The sequence below is a fragment of the Trachypithecus francoisi genome, unplaced genomic scaffold (genome assembly GCF_009764315.1).
Source record: "Trachypithecus francoisi isolate TF-2019V2 unplaced genomic scaffold, Tfra_2.0 Lachesis_group5, whole genome shotgun sequence".
Classification (NCBI taxonomy): Eukaryota; Metazoa; Chordata; class Mammalia; order Primates; family Cercopithecidae; genus Trachypithecus; species Trachypithecus francoisi.
In genome coordinates, this window is record NW_022681470.1 from 72128265 (window position 1) to 72150335 (window position 22071).

General features: G+C 41.1%; 1 protein-coding gene across 1 annotated transcript in view; it reads left to right on the forward strand.

Moving 5' to 3' along the window:
- The first annotated feature begins 11670 nt into the window (after positions 1 to 11670).
- The window catches only part of KCNK2 (potassium two pore domain channel subfamily K member 2), a 149559-nt gene continuing 139158 nt past the window's right edge, over positions 11671 to 22071 (forward strand). The window contains exons 1-2 of the mRNA XM_033197409.1: positions 11671 to 11860; positions 14782 to 15092. Of these exons, the coding sequence (XP_033053300.1) occupies positions 11815 to 11860; positions 14782 to 15092 (357 nt within the window). The 5' untranslated portion in view covers positions 11671 to 11814. The remainder of the gene's footprint in view (positions 11861 to 14781; positions 15093 to 22071) is intronic.

Consider the following 22071-nt stretch of genomic DNA (forward strand, 5'->3'; position numbering starts at 1 on the left):
GGAGAAAGCTATAATTATAGTAATTCTGTCAGAAGTGAGTGGTACCACCTTGTAGGAAAATAAATGATTTATTCTTTCAGAGAAAGGAGATGAACAGAAGAATCTGCAGAAGGCATAAATTGCATCATCAAAACTTCAGTGCAATGCATGTTTGGGCATAAAATTTTGGGTGGATGAGGAGTTGCTTCTTCTGTAATGTGCTACAGTACTTGGAGCTCCAGAAAGGGGAATCAATGCCATAGAAGATAGGTCCCGGAAACAGTGATCCAGCAGGGAGGGTAAATGTCAGTGAAACAGGCAAGCAGGCAAGGATTAGGGTAAGGCGAGTGAGGCCAACTTGTGCAAGTGCAAGGTTAGATCCTGCCTTTGTCTAGAATTGTAATCTTTGGTTCATCATGAATTTTTTTGTACTAATGTTGATTTTTAAAATATTGCATTAAAATGTTATTTATCTTGATTACTGTTTTTTGACACCATTTACATTTTACTCCAGAGGAAAGTATCTCCTTAGTGCTGGCCCTGCATGACTGCAATTGAAGTGAGATATTTTAACACTTACAGTATATGAGTAAATAGAACCATTGCATTTTATTGTCGGTTTGATCTCACAGGATATCTGATGTTACCTGTATTAGTCTGTTCTCATGCTGCTAATAAAGACATACTCGAGAATGGGTGATTTATATAGGAAAGAGGTTTAATTGACTTACAGTTCCACGTGACTGGGGAGGCCTCACAATCATGGCTGAAGGGCTGAAGATGAATGAGGAGCAAAGTTGTGTCTCACCTGGTGGCAGGCAAGAGAGCTTATGCAGAAGCTGCAACCAGGAGAACTTAAGACCAGGTTTAGCCTGCAGACACATTTTATTTGCCTTAAACAATGTTTATTTTAAAAATTGAATTAGTTGCCTCTCTTAACAATTGGAAAATTTCTTCTAAAAACAATGTGGATGTCAGGCTTCTCTTGAAAAGTTGGAAGGTCTAACACACTGGATTTATGTTCTGTCACAGCAAGAATCAACTAAAGCTGGTGGGAGTATTTTCTCTAGTTCTCTGGGCCCACTTCATGTGGGCATATTACCTGTCTGGTGCTGTAGGTATTGGAAATCCGGAGATTCTGAATTCTGCTTAACTACGGCATCCTTACGATATACCTCCTAAAGATGGTCTTGCATTCATTTAAAAAATAATGATTTTTATGCATACTATGTGTAAAATATTGTGCTGAGGAACAAGATGACAAGGTCCCCGTCTCTTGGAATTTGTTTTGGTCTTATAGGCAATGTTATGGGCTGAGTTTTGTCCCCCCACCACAATAAATAGAAAAGATATGCTGAAGTCCTAGTAGAACGTGACCTTATTATGAAATAAGGTCTTTACAGAGGTAATGAAATTAAAATGAAGTCATTAGGATAGACCTTAATCCAATATGACTGGTGTCCTTTAAAAAGGGGGAAATTTGGACACAGAGACAGATGCACACAAAGGGAAAATGATATGAAGACACACAGAGAGAAGCCGCCATGGGACTGGAGTGCTGTGTCTACAAGCCAAGGGATGCCAAGGATTTCTGGCAAGCCCCAGAACCCCAAAGAAGCAAGGAAGTATTCTCCCTTAGAGCTGCCACAGAGAGCAAGAGTTTGCAGACACCTGAATTTCTGACTTCTACCCCTCAGACCATATGTTTCTGTTACTTTAGCTACATGAGTTTTTGGCACTTTGTTAGAGCAGCCCTAGGAAACACAGGAAGTTACTAAATAACAGTTGGAACAAGCACTAATAATTCTTGCAAAGGGGTAATAAATGGAGGGTGCAAAGTGCTGTGAGAGTACTTGTTGGGATGCATTGGTTGATCTTGTTTGGAGGTCAGGGGAGCTTTTCTGAGGAAGATGTGTTTTTACTGAGGTCTGAAGGATAAATAGAACTTATTTTTCTGGTAATGAGGGAGACAGGTAGAGTCAAGGCTGGAAGGACTTGTATGTGGGGAGGCTCTAAGGAAAGAAGGAAGAGTAAGGTATATTCAAGAAACTGGAATCCAGCCAGTGACTAAACCACAGAGAGAAAATCATGGAGCCTGTAGGGGTGGACCCTATATAGCAGGGTGTATTGACTTACTTGCTGTGCTATTTGGGGGAAGTTACTTAACTTCTCTGAGGATAACAACAGTGTTTACCTCACATGGGTCTTATTAGGATTAGATGAGATACTGAGTGAAATGGCTGGACATGGTAAGCCCTTGACAGATGTTACTTAATATTATGATTCCTGTTCTTGTTATTATTATTGACAGGACAGGGATGTTTATGGCCCTGGGATGCCCTTAGTGATGTAGTCCTTATCCTGAAGGCAAAGGGAAGCTAGTGCAGGATTTTAATGAGAACTTCAACACTTCAAGCCAGATTTTGTTTGTAAAAGTTCCACATGACTGAGTGTAGAAAATGGACTGGAGATCAGTGGAGTAGAGGTATGAGGAGAGGTGACTGAGGTGGTCATGGTGGCAGTCCTGATCTCTTTGTATAATTTGGGGAGATCACACAACTGTCTTAACAGATTTTGAAATTCTGCAAAAGACACTTTCTTCTATGTTTAAGGGTTTTCTTCTAGAACAAATATGCCCCAGGGTGATGCATGGATTTTTAATCTCAATCCTTCCATAAACTTAACAAGTGGCCTTGAGCAAGCCTCATAGGCTCATTTAATCATGATTCAAAAAGGTAAAAGGGCAAATTAGATTCTATATATAGGGTGAAGTCAACATCTTTGGTTAATGAACACATTAAAAAATGTCTTTAGGAGATTCCAAATACTCACATACTCTATTTGCTTTTTTATTCCATTTATGTCTTGTGAATTCATTTTAGGAGGGAAATTGTATTGATTTGCTCTTCGTAAAGCCACATTCAGCGCTAACAGAATTTGTGATCTCAGGTGAAGGCAAAATGCTGGATTGGCAAATGTTCACAACAAATATAAGTTTTAAATAAAGTACTGAATGTGCTAGGAATTCATTAGATAATTAAAGCCATCAAGAAAACTGAGAATGCTGTGGTTCATTCTGGATTTATGGCTGATTCTTTTAAAAAGCATCACATTTGATATAATTGCTTTTCCTAGTATTGGCACACTTAAAAAATTATCTGACAAATTCGTTGTTGGTGGAGGATTGTCAGTGGAGGATTTATCTGTGATGCCAGAGGTAGGAAATGTTGAAGTCTAAATATGATATGCTGCTTTCATTTCCTAGTGATACTTTATTATGTCACTCAGTTTTGAAAGGGAAAAAGAAATCCCACAGCAGAATTTCCTCCTGAAAACGGAGTAAATTCTAATGTTTTCTGAATTTATTCTGTTATAACAGAGTATCTTTAAATAAAGATTTATTTTTATTACAATGCCCTTATTCAATATCTTATTCCCTGTTGGTCAAAGTTAAATATTAATGTTAGCTTATTTTAAATAATTAACATATGCTATATGTACACTGATTAAAGCACTAATCTTTATATGCAAAACATGGGTGTTTTGACCCGCATGAATTTTCAAAACTTTACCTTTCTTCACATATTTGGGTATATATGTTTGTTTTAATGTAAGCAAATATACAAAGCTGTTAAAAAGGTATTGTTGAATGTCATATATGTTAGGAATTTTTATTTTTATAAAATGAACCAGCAAATTTTAATGAATTTTGCAAAGTTTTATGGTAAAGTAACATTTAAAAAAATTTTCAGAGTGAGGCACTTTAATTTGAAACCCACTCAGGAACTCAATGGCGTTTTATTTACTGAATAGATATGGACACAGTTTCACTAGTGTCATTCTTTCCTTAGTATGTTTACTCCATGATGACGAGGCTTTGTTGCATCTTTTTGACCACTATGTCCCCAAATACTGGAAAATCCCTTTCTGCTACATAGTAGGTGCTTGATAAGTACTGGTTTACTGAATGAATAAATATATTTATTGGTATAAATGGCAAAAATTTGTAGTACTGTTACAAATAAAAAGAACTTTTGAACTTCACATTTTTAAGCTTGAAAGTGGATACTACTATGTGCTAGTGTCTGCCACAAATTTCTAGCCAGTGGTGTTGGTAGAGAACCTGAGTTGCCACGTAGCCCAGGTTCTCACCACTGCCCAGTTTCTCACAACTGCCAGTTTCTCACCACTGAGCTATCAGGGCAGAATGAACTAGAATCCTGCCTCTCATCCAGTGGTTCTCAAAGTGTGGTCCCTGCCCTAGCAGCATCAGCAGAATAACTGAGGAACTTGTTATTCATGGCCCACCCCAGACATGATGCATCAGGTACTGTGGGGGTGGGCCCATAATCTGTGCTCTAACGATCCCTTGAGGTAATTCTGATGTACATTCAAGTTTGAGACATACAACTGTAGACAATGCTTGTATGGACATTGCTAACATTTACCTCTTTGCTCCCTTTTCCATTCTTCCAGTGATGTCCAACTCCTTTCTCATTAACACATTCTAATTTTAGGAATATGAATTCTTCAAAGTGAATAAATTTTGGCCTTTGAAAAATTATCTTCTTAAAATAATTTGTGTATCAGGTCTGAAACTTTATAGTCTGGCTTGGAATTTGACTGTTAGAGGTTATATTAGCTGTAATATAATTGCTGAAATTAAGGTGTTGCCTGAGGTTATTATCCTCTCCAGACTTGACTGGAGAAGGATCTGCTTTCAAGCTCACTTACACGACTGTTGGAAGACATCAGGAAATCCACCTGCAGGCTTACTCGCATGAACCTCTCTAGAGGGTTAATTTATGATGGTGAAACTGGCTTCTACCAGAGAAAGAGAACCAAGAGAGAGCTCGAGAGAGCACAAAAGAGAAACCTCAGACTTTTTGTAACCTAATACTGAAAGGGATATTCCATCACTTGTGACATATTCTATTTATCAGAAGGGAGTCAGTAAATCCAGCCCACACTCGACGGGAGGGGGGAAACACAAGGGCCTGAATACTATGAGGCAGGAATCATGGGGGCGTCAACTTAGGGACCCTCCACAGAGCTGAGTTATTTGTCATTTTCTCCTATTTCTTGTATTGCACTGTTTCAATTAAGGCTCTTGATACCAAGTATCAGAAATCTCAGCACGAACTGGCTTACACAAAAAGAATATGTATGTGGCTTAAGGTGTGGTTTGACATGGAGGATTGATCAAACGTCACCTAGACTTGTTCATCCTGGTTCTGTTTGCTCTGTACTGCTTCACTCTCAGGTAGCTTCTCCTCTCCTCTTAGCATAGTAGCCTCCAAGGCTTTTAGGCTCAAGGTCAGTGGCACAGAGTGAAAGTTGCTTTTCTGAGTGTGTCATAGGCCCATGCCTGAACCAGTTGAGAAGCTGAGAAGTTCTGACTGTATTGGTTGAGGCCCAAGACACACACTTCATTCACAATCAGGGATGAGTCTCATATAAAACACAACAGCTACGAAAAGGGTTGGTAAGTGCCTTGGGAATGACATCAGAAAGACATTTCATTGAAGTACTGCCTAAACTGTTGTCTCTCCCTGAGTTTTCAGTCAACTGGAACTTCTAGGAATATGCCCACCCTCTCTATCACCACCCCCTCCCCACATCCAATGGGATGCAGAGCCCTGTTGATCTACTAGCACCTCTTCAATCTTCCATTCCTAATAATGTCACTATGAAGCCCTCACCTGGGCTAAAGCAATAATGTCCAAATTCACTTGTCTACATGCTTACATTCTTTGTTCACCTTATACCTGTTCTGTACATAGCAACCAGAGGGATTTTTTAAAAATGCATTTGATGAGATTTCTTCTGGGGTGAAAATTCATCCACAGTTCATTAATTAAAACCCAGATACCACCTAACCTGGTTTCTATCTGCCTCTTCAGCTTGATTACTGTCCCCCACCAAGCCTCACACTCTAAGCTTTCCAAATTCTCCCAGCTTCTTCCAACTGCAATCTTCTTACAAGCTCTTCTCTCTGTTGGGGAAGACCTTTCCTTCCATTATGCTTCTTCCTTTCCACCCTTGCTCATCTCATCTTCAGAACCTAATTTTTACATCACTTCTTTAGACCCGCCTTCCCTGACCCTCTAGAAGTAAATACTCTTATGTTACCTTGTGCCTTCTTCCTATGGCTTATCAGAATTTTAAGCACTCAGTAAATATCTGATTAATGTGATTTATTTTTCATCTTCTCATACCTGTGCAATTGTGTTACTCAGAAGATTAGATAAATAGCAAGATTCATTGCAAGGATGTCCAATTTTTTGTCTTCCTTGGGCCACACTGGAAGAAGAAGAATTGTCTTGGGCCCACGTAAAATACACTAACACTAATGTTAGCTGATGAGCTAAAAAAAATCATTAAAAAAAACCTCATAATGTTTTAAGAAAGTTTATGAATTTGTGTTGGGCCATATTCAAAGCCATCCTGGGTCACATGCAGCTCTCAGGCTGTGGATTGGACAAGATTGTATTATAGAGTTGGAATTCACTGGTGGTCTTGCTTGGTCAGGAGCTCCCCTGGTTCACAAGGTTAGATCAAATGCAGAAGATAATAAAACTCTTTTGAGAACTGTTTTGGGCTGTTCTCCCAATGCTATAAATATCTGAGATTGGGTAATTTATATAAATTTATATTATAAATTTTATATTATTTATATTATAAATTTATATTATAAATTTTATATTATTTATATTATAAATTTATATAAATATAAAAAATAAATTTATATAAATATATAATTTATATAAATACATAAAATAAATTTATAAAAATTTATTATATAAATTGGGTAATTTATATAAAAAAGAGGTTTACTTAATTCATAGTTCTGCATGGCTGGGGAGGCCTTAGGAAACTCACTGTCATGACAGAAAGCACCTCTTCCAGGGCAGCAGGAGAGAGAATGAGTGCCAGTTGGGGAAATGCCAGATGCTTATAAAACCATCAGATCTCATGAAACTGACTGACTGTCATGAGAACAGCATGGGGAAACTGCCCCCATGATTCATTTACCTCCACCTGTTTCCACCCTTGACATGTGAGGATTATGGGGATTACCATTCAAGGTGAGATTTGAGTGGGGACACAGAGTCAAACCATATCAGGAATGGACATACTGTACACATAAATGCTGTCTCACTTTGATTCTTACAACAATCTCTTGTGAGTTCCGTGTATTATATCCATTTGATAGATGAGAAAACTGATGTTCAGAAAGAAAAAGTGACTTCTTCAAATTCACATGGCTCAGATATAGTAGAGGCAGAATACCCACAGACGTCTCTTTGACTCCAAAATCCTAGATACGATTGGAATTACAAGAAAAGGCAGTGACATGCTCATTTTTTAATTTTAATTTTCACTATGACATTTTGAATAGGCCAAGGTCAAAAATCAAAATAAACATAAAAGTGAAGTCCTGTAGATTTCATGCTGCTAGTTGGAGCAGAACAATAGATCTGAAAGCACCAGAATAAGGGCAATATGGAATTTTGGAGAGCTAACTTTTTTAATTATATATTTTCAGGTTTCTTATTCATGAAATTAAAGAGGTGTTGATTAGTCCTGCAGCATGAAAGAAATATATTCCATCTTTTCTTTTTATTATATTTTGATGGGGTTTATATATATTGAGTGAATTAGTCCGTTCTTGCATTGTTTTAAAGGACTAGCTGAGACTGGGTGATTTACGAAGAAAAGAGGTTGAATTGATTCACAGTTTTTTAGGCTGTACAGGCAGCATGGTTGGAAAGACCTCAGGAAACTTACAATCATGGCAGGAGGTGAAGGGGAACCAGGCACATCTTATATGACTGGAGCAGGAAGAAGACAGTGAGGGAATGATTTCACTCAGATGTTTATCAAACACATATTTAGTACCAGATGCGAGTTAATGCAGATATGAAAAGTGCTTACACATTTTTAAACAACCAGATCTCATGAGAACTCATTATCAGGAGAAGAGTAAGGGGAACGTCTGCCCCCCTGATCCCCATCACCTCCCACCAGGGCAATCTCCAACACTGAGGATTACAATTCGACTTCAGATTTGGGCAGGGACACAAGTCCAAACCATATCACTGAGTGATGCAGGAATAAAGCTAAACAGGATAAACCATCCTATTTCTTTGTTCCTCCAGTTGCAATGACATACAAACTAGTCTACTACATTTTTTCCCCTCTTACTTCAAACAGCATAAGTAAGTCTACATTTGGAACAAGAGGGATTTTAACGTGGGCAGATGTATTTAAAGAAGGGGTATGAGAGGACTGGGTGGTTTTTTGATTATTTCAAATTATTTGTGAGGCTGAACCTTTGGCTTGTTGGGATGATTCCTGCTAATGTTACAGTCTGAAATTTTATCGTTTTATCTTAACATCTCTGTAATGTACATCACTTCTCCCCCAACCCCCAAGCACCCTACATGAATGTGGGGCCTAATATGAAAATAATACAAAGGGGAATGTAGAGGACAACTGCTATGTATGAACTGATAGCAAAAAGCTGGGAAGATGGCAATCCAGCATTTGGGATTCATGATAAGACATAAGTCCCATGAGTCTGGAAAAACAGAAGCACTATGCAAGCATATATCAAAACATATTTCATCTATTAAACAGGTATATTTAAATTATTAATCTCCCAGTCTAGTAAGCATTAGCCAGTTTGACAGAGGACCAGTGCTGGGTGAGATGTGGTTAAATTTGCAGAAAACTCAGAGTGGGGAATAAAAAAGAATCATCAAGTTGAAGAACAAAATGGGAAAAGTGAAAAGAATATTCAAAAAAAAATTGAGGAAATTTCATCTGGAGAACAAAGAACCTATGGGACAGGGTAAAAAATGATTCAGAAAATAGTGAATTCATCTCATTTCTCATGTATGTAGGGTATACCCTGGTTCCAAATACCTGGAGGGAGATTGGGTGACTATAAGAAAATGTCAGCTATTTCTTAGGAATAACGATTTCACTCAGATGTTTATCAAACAGGTATTTAGCAGCAGATGCTAGTTACTGCAGATAATATGGTGAACTGAGATATGGTTTATGCCCTCACTGAGCATACAATCTAGTTTAAAGAAGCAAAACATAATGTGACAAGTATAAAGATAGATGAAAGACAAGTTGACCTGGGAAGCAAATAGTAAAACACCTGACTGGCCATGATTCCAGGAAAATTTCTGGACAGCATGGAGATTTGCAGGATAACCCCTGCGATGATTAGTTTTACGTGTCAACTTGACTAGGCTACAGTGTTCAGTTATTTAATCAAACACGAATCTAGAATCTAAGTGTTGCTGTGAAGGTGTTTCATAAATGTGTTCAGCATCTACAGTCAAACTTCAAAAAGGGATTGCTCTAGGTAGTATTGGTGGGCCTATATCACAAGCAATTGTGAGCCAAAAATGAGATTTCCTGGAAAAGAAGAAATTCTGCCTTAAGACTGAAGCATCGACTCTTGCTTGAGTTTCCAGCCTGCCAGAGCTGCCCTGTAGATTTCAGAGGGACTTGCCAGCCCCCATCATCCTGAGCCAAGTCCTTAAAATAAATCTGTTACCCCACACACGTACACACAAAGGTATGTGTGTGTGTATGTGTGTGCGCGCGCACATGTTCCATTTCTCTAGAGAACCTTACTGATAAAGTACCTTAGTCACGTAAAGTTGGTGTGTGTGGGGGTGTGCACTCAGGCAAGGTGACTTCCCAGGAAGACTTAGAGTGATAAAGAGTAGCCAGATCAGGAGGAACATCATAGGTGACCTAGAGACTTTGTAAGGATTGTTGAGAGGATCAGATGCACATTTTTAAAAGGACATCTGATTGTATTACTTTTGAGCACGTAAGTTGAGAAAAATGTGTTTGAATTCCAACAGGAAAGATATTAGGAAGATTTTTTTTTTTAAGTGGGGAAAGAGGTGATGAATGTATTCTGGAATCTAGAAACAATTGCATTTTTATCATTGACGGTAACAGTTTTGCCAAAGCTTTTTTTTTTTTTTTTTTTGTTTCCTACAATTACGTCTGTATTTTTCACTAAGAAGTTCTTGTAACTGGGAAAATACTCCAATCTGGCCGAGCAGCAGTTATGGAAGAAAAACTCTTGCAAACAGCAGTTGCGGTGGGAGGGTGGAGGTCATCAGGGGATTCCCGCTGAGAAAGTGGGAAGGAAGAGAGTTTAGAAACGGATCGAAGTTCCGCTACATCACGTGTGTTGTGAGTACCAGAATTCGGCTATTACGACGACGGCAACGTTTGATCTCCTGGCTTTCTTCCCCTCCTTGGCGGGTTCCGTTCCGTCCCCCTGTCGCCTAGAGTTTGGCTGTCCCTGCGCCGGGGTTTTGGAGTTTGGGCGGGGTCTGGTACCTGCCAAATAGGGATCTCGATGGTGAAGAGGTCTGGGAGCGCTGAGTTCAGGATGGGGTCGGAGTTCTCCCACCTTGCAGCTCCCACCCGCCACGCTTAGAAACCGATGTCTCCAGCAAAGGGGTCTTGCTCTGAGAGAACCTAACCGGGTTTTCTTCCATTCCCTTTGCATCTCGAGGTGTCTTCGCCCTGGCTCCAGGTGCGTTCCCCATCCTTTTCGGTCCGGGGCGTTCTGCTGATTATAGCGCCCTGCTCAAGTCCAGCACCGCCGGAGGTGAAGTGGCGCGACCTGGTGACTCCTTAACCCTTCCCCAAGGTGGAAGAAGCCAGGGTCTTCATTACCTCCCCTACTCCAGGGGTCTCAAGGCGCCAATGGGGACACTTCCCTGTACAAGTCTGGGGGGCCACGAGGGCGAGGAGGACCCCCAAATGCAGGGGTTCAAGGACTTGCGTCCCAGAGCTTGGACCCACACTCGGTCCCACACCCCGAACGCTGGCCGGGAAGGAGATAGGATGGAGCGCAGTGTGATGTGGATGCCAGATAGCGAGAGTGAGGATTTTTGGGGGGGTGGGGATATGGGTTAGTGGAAAGGGCTGAGAGGGGAAGAGGCAGCAGGTGAGCCAAGGGGTTGTGCCCCTAGGAGGAGGGAAGAGGGGGTCTTTAGAAGGGATCATCTTTCAGGGGCGACGCAGGCAAGGGTAGGGCTAGGAGGTGGTGCAGGGAAGCAAGCCCTGGCGGTGAGACAGGAGGGGGAGGAGGCGAAGAGGAGGGAGTTCCTAAAGGAGGGAAACGAGTCGGCGAGGGGCTACAGGAGCTAGCCGGGAAGGGAGAACAGCGGAGGGCTGCAGAGCTGCGGAGGGCTGCAGAGCTGCGGGCGCCCGGACCGTGCCACACACCCCCCGCGGGGCACGGAGGGCATTGCCGGGGGAGACACACAAAGACATGCGAAGAGGGGTTGAGCAAGGCTCGCGCACAAAGACGCCGGGGCGCACGGCAGCTCGGGCTGCACCCATCGCCCCCGCGCCGCGCCGTGCCAGGGCCGGGCCAGCGAAGAGCCCCGGGCTGAGCGCGTGGCGGCGGCGGCGGCGGCGGCGGGGAGGCGCGGGACCCGGGTCGCCCGCGCTCTCCGGGTGACCCGGGCCCGGCAGCAGGCACGCGCGGGGGCGGCGGCGCCCAAGCCCAACTTGGCCCCCGCCTCGCCCTCTGCCCAGCCCGCCGGTGTCCCCTCCTTCCCGCGATTTCGTTTCTTCTCACGCTCCCCCCCCCGCCCCCTCCCGCGTCCAGCCCCGCTCTCCCCACCTTGTAAAACAAAGCCGGGGAAAATGCCTGCCCGTGCAGCTCGGAGCGCGCAGCCCGTCTCTGAATAAGAAGTGAGTACAATGGCGTGTTTGTAAAAAAAAGCTTCAAGTCCGTCTTTTTCAAAAAACATTTTGAATGCTGCATGCCTCATGCTTCCCAGCGCCTCGCGGGAGAGACCCGGCTATAGAGCAGGAGGTGAGACCCCCGCTCCGGTACCCCCACCCTTCTGGCCGCAAGCTCTCCTGCCCCAGCCTATTCTGGGAGGACTGTAAATGCCCCCTCTCAGCAAGCGGCCGTTGCCCATCTTCGCTTCGCGTCCAAAGTGTTGGGTCATAATATGGATTTGGAGGCAAACCCTTGCCAGATCCTCTCCTCGCCGCTTCTCCCCCCTCTCCCGCCGGTGCCCGGGGTTTTTGCATCTGCCTGAGGTATGGGTTTGGAACACCTTGGGGCAGTTTCCCATGGAGAAGGAGGGTCAGCCCTTGGGAGTAGCCGACAGGCAGGACTCATGGTGACCCTGGTCACACTTGTTGCCCATTCCTGGTGGGACAGGCAGTGGTGCTGAAAAAAGCTTGTTTTCCCTGCTATTCAGTGGTCAGTCACAGCTGGAGCGAAGACATATCTGGGTGAGAACAGAAGACCGGGATTAACAGAAGACTGTGATGAGCTGGGGGAGGGGAGTGGGTAGTGACGGTGTTGAGTGTGTGTGGAAGGGGCAGCTTCTCTCCCTGATCATACATCAAATGGCGTGGAGGTGGAAACCAAGAGGTTCCCTGTATTAAAGAGAAAAGTCTGCTTTTATTTTTTTAAATATTATTTTGGTATTTCATCAGTTTTTGTCCATTCTGTCTGCCAAATGTACATTACATATATTTCTGCTAATTAAAAAATAAGGCAACAGCTTAAAATAATTAAACTCCTTCTGGAAATGTATTAGGTTAATGCACACACACACACACACACACACATAATATTTTAAAAATACCTGCCCCTTTCTCCCAAAAGCATATAATGGCAATGTGGCAATGTCTTAAAGGAATTTCAGATTGGGATTTGGTGGCATCAAGGTAAACAGTCTTAGTGCTTTCTGGTTCTGCAGAGTGGAAACCACTGATGTGAAAAATCACAAATAGGAGAGCGCAGAGATCTGAGGAGGAGAGGCTTGGAAAGCTTCGTTTAGAGTGATATTGTGGAACTTCTATGTGATTTTTTGTTGTTTTTATTCCAAAGATGGCTAAATTTTAAATTATGACTTTTGTTTTTCACTCAGACTCACTAAGCAAGCAGATAGGAGGTTGTGGGGAATCTGCAGATTGTAGTGATTTTAGCTATTATCAGCACTTCTATTTTAACAGTTTTTTAATTATAGCATTTAACACACGTCCAGTGCTAATTTTGAGTGAAGGTGTCTTTATAAATATTTTAAAGGTGTCTACTAGTTTGTGGCTTTATTTGGAACAGGTGATTGTATCAGGAGAGAAACAAGTGCATTCTTCTGTGTAGTAGGTTGAACCTTAGGAAATTGCTGTAATAAGCTATATGCACATGGAATCTCCACTTGGAGCCATGGGTACAGAAACCTCATCACAGCTCTAATTTCATTTCTTCCAAATCAGATCCATTCGGAGCTTTGCTGATTGAGGATCCTGCCTTCTGCCATCATTTTACAACACTACTTAGGTCTAGTGTTTTAAATAGCTTTGTTTGCAAAGCTTCTTTTTGATGGGCAATTAGAGATGTATTTTATAAATTAAAACTATGGTAGCCTACATTTAACTCACAGTGTTAGGTAAGAGGGCAGGGTAGGCAGCCATGTGAAAATTGGCATTTTTTATTAGCTTCTCATACTGAAGTAATTTCAGGTGCCTGTAGGGTATTTGAGTGCAATTCCATGGAGATTTCTTATATACTTACCTGAAAGTGTGTTTTAGATAAGATTATCATTTTATAATCTTATTATATACATGATAGCAAGTTGACTGAAATCTGTAACAATTATGGACTTTAAGTTGATTATTCTGTTTGAGTGGATGGTTTTTAGAAGTCTTATTTTTCAGCCATTCTGTTAACCCTTTTTAGTTCAATGTTGTCTTTCAGTAAAATGTCCTGTAGTAGGTGGTTTATTTTCCTCTTAGCAAGTAGAAGTCTAGTATCTCTTATATTTTTGAAAAAGAAATCCATTAATGATATTTTTGAACATCTGTGATAAATAATAAATGGATTTATAGTCACCTCAGAGTATATGGCAATTTGTAAGAGAACCATATAAATCCGCTCTAATGGAGCAATTAGCTTTGAACAGAGCATGTAGAGAGTCTAAGCTGTGAGTCACGGTTGTTTTTTTTTTTTTTCTTGATACTGTTCACATTTGAAAAGGAAGGTACTTGTCTTCTCTTGGTTGTGTCTAGGATTGACATAATGATCAACAGTAACTTTTATTTGTAAAACAGGTCAGTGATTCAAAAACAAAATACAGAGAATGTTTCATCACGAGCCCACTTTGGAGGATGGGCAAAAGGACAAGATTTGACCATCGAGTGGTTTATTTACCACCATGTTTTACCAGAAAATGATGAATGATTTATTTTGAGCAACAATGTTTGGATCACAAATTCTCTTATAATGCAATTCATTTATTGTAATAAATTAAATAGAGAATGTTCTTTATGTTGCTTGCTTGTGGTATAAATTTCTTGAGAACGGGAATAACCATGAGCCGTCTTCCTGAATATTCCAATATCTAGTTAAGTACCATAAACTCTTAGGAGTTCAGTATCTCTTTGTGGACTGGCACAGTGGACAGATGTAAATTTAGAAATTTATTAAGAAGCCCTCAGGCATTCTTTTCTTTTTTTGAAGTTTCTTGGTTCGACTCCAGTTTTTCCCCTTTCATTTGAAACTCTAGTAGCAGCAGAGAGCACAGATCCAGCCCCTTTTCCTTGAACCAATATATGTGGTCCTGAGATCTAGTGACAGCACTCCTGGTTTGGGTTCCAGAGCTTCCACCAGGAGAGTGAGCAGAATTCAGTCAACCTTCTCTGACCCCTTCAAGAAGAAGCCCGACCAATTCCCTTCTCATCTCCTCCAACCTAACCCTCATTCTCTGTTGTTGTCAGTGGCGGCACCTGACTTGCTGGATCCTAAATCTGCCGCTCAGAACTCCAAACCGAGGCTCTCGTTTTCCACGAAACCCACAGTGCTTGCTTCCCGGGTGGAGAGTGACACGACCATTAATGTTATGAAATGGAAGACAGTCTCCACGATATTCCTGGTGGTTGTCCTCTACCTGATCATCGGAGCCACAGTGTTCAAAGCATTGGAGCAGCCTCATGAGATTTCACAGAGGACCACCATTGTGATCCAGAAGCAAACATTCATATCCCAACATTCCTGTGTCAATTCGACAGAGCTGGACGAACTCATTCAGGTAATGGCATGGGAGGAGTTGTTACCCCGTTCCCCCAAATGGGAAAGAAAGTGATAGGAGACAACTTGTAGCCCAGTGTATTACGGGTGTGCTGGTGGGAGCCCTATCCCACCTCGTTTGCCTTAACATATAGCTCTTTCCCCCAGTTTCTGTGTCTCATTTCCAGTTCTCCTGCCTAACTCTCACTTCTGCCATCTTTTCTCCTCTTCCTCTTTTAGTTCTCCCAGTGTTCCTTCACATCCTCTTCTGCTTCTGTTCTTCTGTATTTCTTTCCTGTTGTCTTCCTGCTTTCTTTCCCTTTCCCCTGTCTTAGAAGTACCAGTGGACACCCATAGGGTTGGGGTTACCATGCCGAAGGTCCTCATGGTTAGGATGATCATTGTCGATTGAGAAACACTGCTGTGGCAAAGGAGAGGAAAACAAAATATACAGAAATGTGCTTTAATCTTGGCAGTGGCCATCATAAGATAGAAAAGATGAATTCATGATGTGACCCTCTTGAGATGAGTACCCCTCAGGTCAACAAGTTATAGCTTACCTCTTTAGCCAAGGTGTAACTTTGACAACTACCTTTTTTTTTTTTTTGAGACGGAGTCTCGCTCTGCCACCCAGGCTGGAGTGCAGTGACCGGATCTCAGCTCACTGCAAGCTCCCTCTCCTGGGTTTACCCCATTCTCCTGCCTCAGCCTCCCGAGTAGCTGGGACTACAGGCGCCCGCTACCTCGCCCGGCTAGTTTTTTGTATTCTTTTAGTAGAGATGCGGTTTCACCGTGTTAGCCAGGATGGTCTCGATCTCCTGACCTCGTGATCCGCCCGTCTCGGCCTCCCAAAGTGCTGGGATTATAGGCTTGAGCCACCGCGCCCGGCCGACAACTACCTTTTTAAAGTATCTGCAGATAAGTGGTTAATTATTGCTTCTCTAACTCCCAGCTAAGATAAATTTACTACTACACAGAAAAAGAGTTTTTGAATAAAACTAATTTAGTTCTAATTTACCCTATAATAGCGAACAATATCCTTACAGAAGAACATTTTGTTTTAAAAATTAATCCCAATAAGTTTCAGTTAGACTCTTTAGAGATGGCAGTATTTTGTTTTTTTGTAGATTTCTTTTTTTTTTTTTTTTTTTTTATTTTTTTTATTTTTATTTTTATTTTTATTTTTATTTTTATTTATTTTTTTTATTTTTTTATTTTTTATTATACTTTAAGTTCTAGGGTACATGTGCATAACCTTTATATCATGTATAACTCCCCAATGCAATCCCTCCCTCCTCCCCCCTCCCCCTGATAGGCCCCAGTGTGTGATGTTCCCCTTCCCGAGTCCAAGTGATCTCATTGTTCAGTTCCCACCTATGAGTGAGAACATGCGGTGTTTGGTTTTCTCTTCTTGTGATAGTTTGCTAAGAATGATGGTTTCCAGCTGCATCCATGTCCCTACAAAGGACGCAAACTCATCCTTTTTGATGGCTGCATAGTATTCCATGGTGTATATGTGCCACATTTTCTTATCCAGTCTGTCACAGATGGACATTTGGGTTGATTCCAAGTCTTTGCTATTGTGAATAGTGCCGCAATAAACATACGTGTGCATGTGTCTTTGTAGTAGAGTAATTTATAATCCTTTGGGTATATACCCAGTAGTGGGATGGCTGGGTCATATGGTACATCTAGTTCTAGATCCTTGAGGAATCGCCATACTGTTTTCCATAATGGTTGAACTAGTTTACAATCCCACCAACAGTGTAAAAGTGTTCCTATTTCTCCACATCCTCTCCAACATCTATTGTTTCCTGACTTCTTAATGATTGCCATTCTAACTGGTGTGAGATGGTATCTCATTGTGGTTTTGATTTGCATTTCTCTGATGGCGAGTGATGACGCATAAAACAATTCATTGGTCAAATCAGGATCTTAGTCAAGAAGAAAGCTTTAGAATTTTCTCACAAGGAGTGACTTGACTGGTTGTTGAAAATGTTTTAATTGTATACACATTTGTTTTCTTATAGAGCCTACTTTTCTTACCTGATTTAATTCAAATTGAATGGAAATTATCTGTGAGACATCATCTGAGCATGTTCTTTCTTGTTTCATATTTGGTTTTCCATTGTTTGAATGAGTTGGAATAGTGGATTGAGGGGAGAAATTATTGTTGACTTTAATTCTGCTTTTTGTTTGAGGACCCTTTCTCTCATTTCCTCTTGCCTTGGATCTCAAGATGCTACCTCTGCCCTTCATAGTCCTCTCAATTTACAGCATATGCATACATGCTCTTATTCAAATTTTATTGAAAGATATCAAAACTAGTGTTCTCTGGCACCTATTTAGTTTCTACCACATTCAGAAATTTCTGCATCTGAAAACTTGACTTAAGTTTTGAAAATGCTGTTCTCTTATGTACTGAATTCTCTAGGATTTTTAGATGATGGTGACCTTTTCAGTATTGACAGTGAAAGTGCCAGCTAACATTATTGTCCCAACTGCCCCCTTCGCTGGTCCCATGTAAGATCACTTTCACTTCATTCTCTCTTTGGGCCACATAGTCCTATGAGGTACTAAAAATCTTCGAAGAATCCTCACTTCCCTTGATTTCTGAAGAAGAGCTCTTGGATATCTTGGTGGAGGCAGCATGGTGCAGTAGTAAAAGCTTCAACTTTGGGAGCAGACAGGGTGTGTGCTGAACTGCAGTTGAGTATTTTATTGGAAGTGTCATCTTAAGCAAGTAGTTTTCCTCTTCAGTCCTTAAATGATCTATCTGGAATGAGGAAAGAGTATCTATCAAGTAGGGTTGTTGTGAGGTAAAGAGATAATCCATGTAAAGTGTTTTGGTGCTCAGAAAGTGTTAGATTTGTTTTCTGTGGTTATTGTTTTCCTCTCTTGTCCCTTCATTGGATTGTAGCCTCTGGTTCATGTAGTTGCATTCTTATCACCTGGAATGAGTTGCTTGGTTGGACAGGATAGGAAAAAAAAAAAAAAAAAAAAAAAAAAGACATGACCAGCGTTTCAGGAGAACACTGGAAGAAATTTTGTGTGAATTCGAAAATGGTCTCACTATCCAGTATTACCCAGATTTATTAAGAATTCTAAAGATAACTTGAAGGTCATGGCAGGTAGGAGTAATCTGGTGGTGAATACTGACCACTTTTTGCTACATCGTCTTTGAAATGGAAACAAGCAGAAATCAAAATATGACCTAAGATTTTTCTCTATGCCCTGCATGGGCAATCCATTTTAACTTTATTAATTTTCTCTGCTGATTATTTTTGCTTTGTAAAAATCTTTTTTATGCTGATTCAATATTTTTCAATGCAGAAATTACCTATTATTTACTCTTATACTGTTCACCTTTATAACCCATTGGTTTTAATAATTATTTTTTCTTTTTAAACATAATCTGTTTTGATAAAAGGAATCTTTACAATGCCATGGCTTCAAGGATCAAGATTAGTGTGTAAACAGGGAGGAAGTTATATAAGCCAGTAATCATATATTAGAATTACACTTCCTTCATATGATTCTTATAAATTTTTCAATCTTTTTTTTCACATTTATTTTCCCATTTATTCATCCCTTAAAACCTCATGAGTGTGTCTATTGGGCAGCAAAACCACAACATTAAGGATTAGACAGCATCATTCAGATGAGAATTCAGGTCTTCAGAATCTTTTGGTCAGGCATTTTTCCTAGGAGTCTCTGCTCTTTTGGAGCAATGCTGAGGGCAGAAACAGTTGGAGTCGTTAGCATTTCAGTTCTAGTGTTGTTGGAGAAATTCTGCTACATATTATGGAGAGTGAAGACAGAGGAGGAAGTGAGTGGTCTGACAGTGGGCCAATATCAGGTGCAGTTAGTCTAGTCTGGTCTCAGGCATTAGGTTATTAATTACTCATCTGGTTGGACTATAGCAACTTGATTTCATGCTGTGGTTGTGTCTCAGGGTGAGGTTGGGGAGGTGAGGGAAGATACAGGTAATGGAACATTAAGGCAGATGAGATCAACTGCTTTTGTTGTAGAAACGTGTGTGTGTACTAAGTGTTGTTTTTGGCACTGGACTTTCAAGACAAGGTTGAGGAGGGGCAAAGATATCAAAACAGATACCTTTGCCAGCCTGACGTGTTTTGAGCATATGATTTTCAACTCCCATTACATTTAAACTTATGTGATGTCAGTACAGAAACATATATGGCAAATTGTTTAAGCTTCTTTCTTTTTTCTTTTTGAGACAAAGTTTTGCTCTTGTTGCCCAGGAAGGAGTGCAATGGAGTGATCTCAGCTCACTGCAACCTCCGCCTCCTGGGTTCAAGCGATTCTCCTACCTCAGCCTCCCAAGTAGCTGGGATTGCAGGCATGTGCCACCACGCCCAGCCAATTTGTATTTTTAGTGGAGATGGGGTTTCTCCATGTTGGTCAGGCTGGTCTCGAACTCCCGACCTCAGGTGATCTACCTGCCTCAGCCTCCCAAAATGCTGAGATTACAGACGTGAGCCACTGCGCCCCACCTGTTTAAATTTTAAGAGCCATGGATACCATTAACAACAGCCAAAATTTAATTAGCACTTACGTTGTGCAAGGCATTATTCTAACTGTTTACCTATATTATCTCATATAACTCTCTTAAACAATCCTAAGTGGTAGGTGCCTTATTATCTGCTTTTACCTTATAGGGAAACTGAAGCAAGGGGCACTTCAGTTTCCAAGAGTGCGTGGTGGAAGAACTGTCATTCAAATCTTTGGATCAAATCTAGCACTTAGTTCTGGTATTGACTGCCTTTAAAAATAATTTAGTAAACATTTGATGTAAGGTTTCCTGTTATTCCATATGTTAAGATATAATGAATATTATAGTTCTCTGTACATATAGTATATCTTTCTTTCCAAATTGAAAAGTATATAAACTGGAATCTTAAAATTCTTTCTGGACAACAGGATTATATCAGTATTTTCCCATTTAAATGTGGCAAACCAGTAGAGGATGGTCACTTTAGACATATCTGATCTTCATTTATTTCCATGTGAGCTGAATAAATTATAGGGTTAAAAGATAGAGTGAAATCTATGATCTATATGTTGATAATATAAATATTTTATAGGACACTTGACTTTTTTGTTTTCTAACTTGAACTCCACTCCTTCTTGAGCTAGGTTGGGAAGATATTGTCTGTTTTGGGGTGAAGAAACTCACATGTTTGGACAAGGTCATCTGGTGGCCTCAGGTCTAGATCTTCGAAGTCTTCCTGCTGAAAGGATTATCTTCTCTTTACATTAGGCGTCTCATTTTGGTTCATCCAGTGGCATTTATTGAGGACCTCCAATGTGTTTACCTCAATGGTGGGTGTTGAGCCATTTAAGATGATGGAAAAAAAATATGGCTTCTCTCAAGCTCTCCTTTCTACATGTCAATCAAAGGAGATAGCTATCAACATAGGCACAATAGCATTACCATAGACATACTTACAGACTGGAGATGGAATCCCTAAATATTGGGGCCCTGAGGAAGACATTAAGCATTTAATGAGAGGAAGGTACAAAAGATGTGAAAGGAAACTTGATTTTAAGGTGCTTCAGAGTGCTCTAGGGGAAGACGAGGGGACTAGTGGACATTCTAAGCAGAATGGGTATAGTATGCTCCAGTAACTGAATATCTGGGTGTGAGGGGCAGGGGCATGAGCAGGTTTAACAAAGTAGACCGTGGAGCATTGTTTCATACCAGGGAGGTGGGCTTTATCCTAGGTCTACTCCTCCACCTAGTGTCAGTTTTGTAGGCACTTGGCTGTGTAGCAGAGGATACTTGGAGCTACAGGATAAATAAACATGGCTTCTCTAGAATACCAGTGATAGTGGCCTTCAAAAACAAAACAAAACATTGTTTTATATTAATTCTATAATCATTCATTCATTCAAAAACATTTGTTGAATGTCTACTGTGTACATTGTCCTAAGTGTTGAAAGACAGTGGAGAATAAAATCAGATGAGAATTTGTACCATCAGTGAGTTTACATTTGCTAGGGAAGGTAATATGTTTGATAAAGTAAGTTTCAGGAGAAAAAATAAAGCAGTGGAGAGGGCTAGAAAATGTTGGATGGTGTTGGTGATTAATTCCAGATATGGTCACTAGAGAGGCTTCACTAATAAGGTGACTTTTAAGTGAAGAGTGAGGGAAATAGCCAAGTAGCTGTCTGGGGAATAACACTTAGGCAGAATACTCATCCCATACAGAGGTTCTCACCGAAGAGAGAATTTCTGGCATGTAGAAGAACTGCAAGGATGCTGGGATGGAGAGGTAGAAGGTGATGTCAGGCAGGTAATGGGGGCGAAGTCATGTAGGGCCCTGGAAGTCATCATCATAAGGAGTTTGGCTTTTTGATGCAGATAAATATCCAGCTCGGCTTACATTTCAACAGAATTTCCCTGGCTGTGATGTTGAGAATAGACTGCACAAGGCTGTGGGTAGAAACAGGGGAGGTGGGCAGGAAGCTGTTGTAATAATCCTGGTAAGAAATGAGGGTGGCTTGAACTAAGGGGTAGTGAGATGTGATCAGATTCTGGATATATTTTGGAAGGAAAGCCAATGGGGTTTGCTGATTGACCAGAGGTGCAGTGCAAGGGAGAGGAATCAAGGACAACCCCCAGATTTTTGTCTCAGGGAATGAACAGAATGGGGCTCCCACTTTCCTGAGATGGGGAAGAGTGAAAAAGAGGTGGTTTTGGACATAATGTCAGGAGCTTAGCTTTGGACATTGCACTAATTGTGTCGGTTAGACATGTTTTAGCTATTGAGGAAGATTTATGGGATGCCACATAGCAGGGCTTACAGATCCACAGTTTATTGCAGGAAAATGATAGACATATAGCGACAGTACCCAAGTAAAGCCATGCATCAGAGGCAAAGGCTGCATGACAGCAAGGGGTCTGCAGAGGCCAGTGCCAGCTCCAGCGATACTTCCTCTGCAAGGCCATACCAGGACACTCCTCTCTTGAATCA